The sequence below is a fragment of the Nannospalax galili genome, unplaced genomic scaffold (genome assembly GCF_000622305.1).
Source record: "Nannospalax galili isolate Female #2095 unplaced genomic scaffold, S.galili_v1.0 scaffold140, whole genome shotgun sequence".
NCBI lineage: Eukaryota > Metazoa > Chordata > Mammalia > Rodentia > Spalacidae > Nannospalax > Nannospalax galili.
The window spans coordinates 9,491,802-9,497,731 of NW_008352267.1; the positions used below are offsets into that span (position 1 = coordinate 9,491,802).

Genomic DNA, 5,930 nt, shown 5'->3' on the forward strand with positions numbered 1-5,930 from the left:
TAATTAAACAGTAAAAATGTACCTTAAAAAAGAATGTTCGTATAGCCAAAACTGCCTACATATTCAAAGGATATGTAGTATCTTAAGGAACTCTGCTAAAAGAAATCTCTGTCATTAATTCTTTTTAGACCTGATTTCCAAAAGAAGAGGCCTTTCCTTTTACATGGGTAACTGGTGGTCAGACAATAAAACATGACACAATTTCTTACAAAGTTTGTGGTTTATCATAAACTAATGACTACTCTTTAACACCATCAAAGTAAACTCAGATCATTATTTTGGGAAATTTTTTTCATTTACATTATGGAGAGTTAGGTGAAAGATTTTCTGGTTCCTTCTATTTTTATCAATGAATAAAACGTGCCCAAGAGTTTTCTGTGTGCTATTTTACTTTTCATCAGAGGTGGAAGACAGAAAATATCCAGTTTCTTGGTAGATCTCTCCTCACAAACAGCCATTTGTGAATGATTTTACATTCATCTAAAATATAGCCTAAAACAGACAGGATTTCATGCATTATATCATATATGTTAAAGCCTGTCCAGTCAAGTTTGTGTCCCTAGGTGTCCCTTGGTATGAGTTCATCTACTGGAGTCTAGTCAGTCAATCTAGAGTCACTTCCTTAAAGAAGATCAATGCTCCCTCACCTAGCAGTGATCAGCTGCCAATAGTTCCCCACCTAAGGTTGAGGCCTCCTGTTCATTTCCCCAATATCTATGCTGGGTTTTTGTGTGACTTTGCATGGGTCTTGTAGTAGTACATTCTTCGTTGTAGGGAGCCGTGGGCCCCCTACCCAGAAATAGTAACTATTATCTGTAAAGCAAGCTGTTTACAGTTTCAGCCACTGACTTCCTTTTAAGAGTAGCGATGGCTTTGTGAAAAACATGTTTTTCTGCCTCAACTTTGTAAATTTCCTCATCCTGTAAAAACATCCTGCCTCATGGTCTGGCTGTGGAATGTGCGGTAAACAGCAGAACTTACCCGCCCAGCTTCTTCTGCCCTCTGCTTCCCTATAAAAGCTTTGTGCAGACATTCAATAAACAAGACTTGATCAGAGCACTGTCTTGTCTCCATTCTCTGTGTCCCTTGCTCCATTCAATCCCCACTCCTCACTCCAGATACCCCGTTGAAAGTCCCGCAGGCCGGGACATCTGGCGCCCAATGTGGGGCTTGGATACTGAGGCAGCAGTGAGGGAGACGTCGTGAAAAGGAAAGCGTTTGACAAATTTTGAGACACATCGGAGTCTCTGTGGGAACCTGGCTCTGCTGAAACCGAAAGTAAGTGGAAACGTCTGACCATGGGGCAAGAATTGAGTCAGCATGAGCTTTATGTTAAGCAGTTAAAGGATGCTTTAAAGACACTGGGAGTAAAGGTTAAGACTATGGATTTGTTTCATTATTTTGATTTTGTTAAAAAAATTTGCCCCTGGTTTCCCCAGGAGGGCTTGATAGACATTAAAAGATGGAAGAGAGTAGGAAGTGCATTAGAGGATTACTATAAAGTTTTTGGTCCGGATAAGATTCTGGTCACAGCCTTTTCATATTGGAATTTAATAAAAGAATTAGTAGACAGAAAGGAAGCACCCACCGAGGGGGCTATAAAACAGGCAGAGGATCTGTTACAAAATAGCACCTGCCCAAAAGCTAGTAAAGTCCCTGCAGAAGAAGTTGACCTTATTTCCCTTGATAGCAATGAGGAGGATTCAGCTAGACAATCTAAGACCCACTCGGAAAGTTCAGATCTTGATTATAACAAGTCAGACCCAAATCCTAAGAACGGTTCTGACAACGCGCTGCTCCAGCCTGATGCCGCGCCTATGGCCCCCTCTGAGGCTCTTCCCCTGCCCCCTCCTTATGCTATTCCATCAACTCTGACAGCCCTTGAGGCTTTCCCAGTTTTTCCTCCCATTGAGCATTTAAAAGCAGAAATTGACCGTTTACAGCAATGCGCCAGAGCGCTGTCACGCGCATTGGTCGCTGAACTCCAGACGCGCTGCTCCAGCCTGATGCCGCGCCTATGGCCCCCTCTGAGGCTCTTCCCCTGCCCCCTCCTTATGCTATTCCATCAACTCTGACAGCCCTTGAGGCTTTCCCAGTTTTTCCTCCCATTGAGCATTTAAAAGCAGAAATTGACCGTTTACAGCAATGCGCCAGAGCGCTGTCACGCGCATTGGTCGCTGAACTCCAGAGCCTGACAGTCCAAGATTTGTTCTCAGGCCCCGTAACCACCACAACTGAGACCCCCATAGTCAGCCGTTCATGCGGTTTGTCCACTACCGCGCCCTCTGCTCTTAAAGACTTTCCAGTTTTAGAAATTATAAAGGGTGGTGGAGATGATGACGAGCCCATCAGACAACATAACCCCTTCAAGCTCTCAGACTTGAAAGAGTTAAAAGCTGCGGTGTCACAGTATGGTGCCATGGCCCCTTATACCATTACCCTCCTTGAGGGACTGGCAGAGCAATGGTTAACTCCCTCAGATTGGCATACCCTTGCCAAGGCTCTCCTTCATGGGGGGGATTTCCTTTTATGGAGATCAGAATATTTTGACGCCTGTAAAGAAACTGCTAAGAAAAACATTAAGACGATTAATGATGACTGGACCTTTGATATGTTAATGGGTGAGGGAGAGTATGATTCCAATGACACCCAAATGAATTATCCACCTGGGCTTTTTGCTCAGATCCAGACAGCAGCCATTAAGGCCTGGAAAAAACTCCCTGCAAAGGGTGACTCAGGGGTCTCTCTTACTTCCATTAAACAAGGTCCTGATGAGCCTTTTGCTGATTTTGTTCATCTCTTATCCACCGCTGCTACTAGGCTTTTTGGTAGTATCAAGGGCGGTATTGAGCTCATCCTAAAGCAACTAGCATTTGAAAATGCTATTCCCACCTGTCAGGCTGCCATTCGCCCTCATAAAAAGAAAACTAACTTAGATGGATACATGCGACTTTGCACTGAGATTGGCTCCTCCTATCAACAGGGTCTTGCCATGGCAGCTGCACTTAGTAAAACAGTGAAGGACTTCTTAAATGACAGAAAATGGCCTATTACAAGGGGATGCTTTAAATGTGGAAAGCCCGGCCATTTCTCTAGAGATTGCAAGTCACCCCCTGGTCAGAAAAAAAAACAATAATAGCTCTGATAGACCTCCAGGGCTTTGCCCTAGATCCAGGTGAGGAAGGCATTGGGCAAATGAGTGCAAGTCCAAAACTGATTTTCAGGGCAATACCTTGCCTCCCCATCAGGGAAACGGGTGGAGGGGCCAGCCTCAAGTCCCGACACAAATAATTGGGGCAATCAATTTCATCCCCACAAACAACAACAATCCGTTTCAGACCTCTGCTGAGCAACGCCCGGAAGCGCAGGACTGGACCTCAGTTCCACCTCCCACACAATACTAACCCCGGAAATGGGAATTCAAATAATAAGACAGGTGTGCCTCCAGGCACTTGTGGTCTGATTCTAGGAAGAGGTAGCTCAGCCCTTAGAGGCCTGACAGTTATACCAGGGGTACTTGATTCAGATTATATAGGAGAAATTAAAATTCTAATAAAATCTGAGAACATTATTGTCCCCGTCGCCCTGGAGATAGGCTTGGCCAACTTGTATTGATTCTCCTAGCCATAGGAACAAATCCAGTTTTCCCCCATGCCCACACCTCCCATAGTTTTGGCTCTTCAGATGCCTATTGGGTCCAGACCATCACCCACAAAAAGCCAAACCTAACATTGTGGCTAGACGGAAAGAAATTTGAAGGACTCATTGACACTAGTGCAGATGTTACTATTATTGCTGATGCTTGGCCCTCCAGCTGGCCTACTACTGATACTGTAACTAATCTAACTGGAATAGGACAAAGCTTAAATCCCAAACAAAGCTCGAAAATTCTCACCTGGAAGGACACTGCAGGCAATTCATGCCAAATTAAGCCTTTCATTGTGCCTCAGATACCGGTTAATCTATAGGGATGAGACCTCCTAACCCAAATGGGAGTAATGATGTGTAGTCCTAATGACACCGTCACTGCCCAAATGCTAGCTCAAAATTATTGCCCAGGAAAAGGCTTAGGTAAATCAGGAGAGGGGATAACCACACTTATCCAACCCAGTGGACAATTTGATAAATGTGGCCTGGGAAATTTTTAACTGTGACCATTGACAAACCTGCACCCTCAAACTCTGTGGATACCATAACTTGGAAATCTAATGATCCTTTTTGGGTAGATCAATGGCTGCTTTACCTAGAAAAGTTAACTGCCACAACGCAGTTGGTGCAGGAACAACTTAAACTAGGACACATAGAGGAATCTCATTCACCTTGGAATACGCCCATCTTTGTCATAAAAAAGAAATCTGGTAGATGGAGGTTACTTCAAGACTTAAGAGCAGTTAATGCCACTGTGGTACTCATGGGAGCCCTACAACCTGGCTTGCCCTCACCAGTGGCTATTCCTCAAGGCTATCTCAAAATTGTTATAGATCTTAAGGATTGCTTCTTCACCATTCCCTTATGCCCACAGGAGATTTTTTTTTTCTACCCCTCTACAACCCCAAGATTGTGAAAAATTTGCTTTCTCTGTACCTTCCACCAACATTAAAATGCCTGATGAGAGGTGTGAATGGAAGGTTTTACCCCAAGGGATGGCCAATAGCCCCACCTTGTGCCAAAAGTTTGTTGCTACAGCCTTACAAAAAATCAGATCTTCATGGCCCTCCATGTATATCACCCATTACATGGATGATATCCTTATTGCTGGCCAGGATGGAGGGGCGATACTAAAGTGCTATATGCAGCTTCAGCACGACCTCGCTGCTACAGGTCTCCAGATAGCACCAGAAAAAATACAGCTTCAAGACCCATACTTTTACTTGGGTTTTCAGCTTGATGGTCCTAATATATCCACTAAAAAGGCTGTCCTTCGGACCAATCACTTTCAAACATTAAATGACTTTCAAAAACTATTACGCGACATTAATTGGCTCCGCCCATACTTAAAATTAACCACAGGAGAACTTAAGCCCTTGTTTGACATTCTCAAAGGCAATCCAGACCCAAGATCCCCCAGAATACTCTCACAAGAGGCCAGAGCAGCCATTACGAAGGTAGAAAAAGCAATAGCTCAACAATTTATCACCAGGATGAATTATGCCAGGCCTTTATGGCTCATCATTTTTTGCACAACCTTCTCTCTCACCGGCCTTCTTTGGCAACAACCTCATAACCCCCTTATGTGGCTCCATTTGTCTGTCTCTCCTAAAAAGGTTTTACACCCTTATTTTAATGCAGTTGCAGACCTTCTTATTTCAGGCCGCAAGGAGAGCCACACCTACTTTGGGATCGAGCCCTCCCATATCATTCTGCCTTATACCATAGAACAAATAGATTGGCTCCTTCAAAATTCAGATGCATGGCTAATCGCTTATGCCAGTTTTTCAGGTACCATAGACAATCATTACCCACCTGACAGGCTCCTCCAGTTTTGTAAATTACATGCCTTCACTTTCCCTTGCCTTACTAGCCTAAAGCCTCTACCTGATGCCTTGTTAGTTTTTACGGATGGCTCCTCCTCTGGGATGGCTGCCTATGCCCTTGAGAAGCAGACAACCCGCTTCCAAACTAATCTTGCCTCTGCACAATTAGTGGAACTTTCAGCCTTAATAGCTGTTTTCACTATTTTTCCCACAAAAACCCTTCAACATATGCACCGACAGTGCCAAGCTCGACCACTCTATTCCCCTGCTTGAAACTGTTCCCTTTATCAAACATGCCTCTGAAGCCGCAAATCTTTTTCAACAGTGCCAACAACTTATTCGTGAGAGAACAGTCCCTTTCTTCCTGGGTCATATTCGAGCTCATTCTGGCCTACCCAGCCCTCTTTCCACTGGCAATGAACTAGCTGATGCAGCCACCAAGATAGTTGTGGTTGC

The 5,930-nt window shown here is 44.3% G+C and overlaps 1 protein-coding gene across 1 annotated transcript; it reads left to right on the forward strand.

Annotated features, from left to right (window-relative positions):
- The first annotated feature begins 1,298 nt into the window (after positions 1-1,298).
- LOC108491612 (endogenous retrovirus group K member 5 Gag polyprotein-like) lies at positions 1,299-3,136 on the forward strand. Its single transcript, XM_017802223.1, has 2 exons — positions 1,299-1,935; positions 1,989-3,136. The coding sequence occupies exons 1-2, from the start codon at positions 1,299-1,301 to the stop codon at positions 3,134-3,136; spliced, it is 1,785 nt and encodes a 594-aa protein (XP_017657712.1).
- The last annotated feature ends 2,794 nt before the right edge of the window (positions 3,137-5,930 follow it).

Coding starts and splice junctions, on each gene's coding strand:
- LOC108491612 (XM_017802223.1), top strand. CDS start 1,299: ATGGGGCAAGAATTGAGTCAGCATGAGCTTTATGTTAAGCAGTTAAAG. Junction 1,936..1,988: donor TTTAAAAGCAGAAATTGACC/GTTTACAGCAAT, acceptor GCTGAACTCCAG/ACGCGCTGCTCCAGCCTGAT.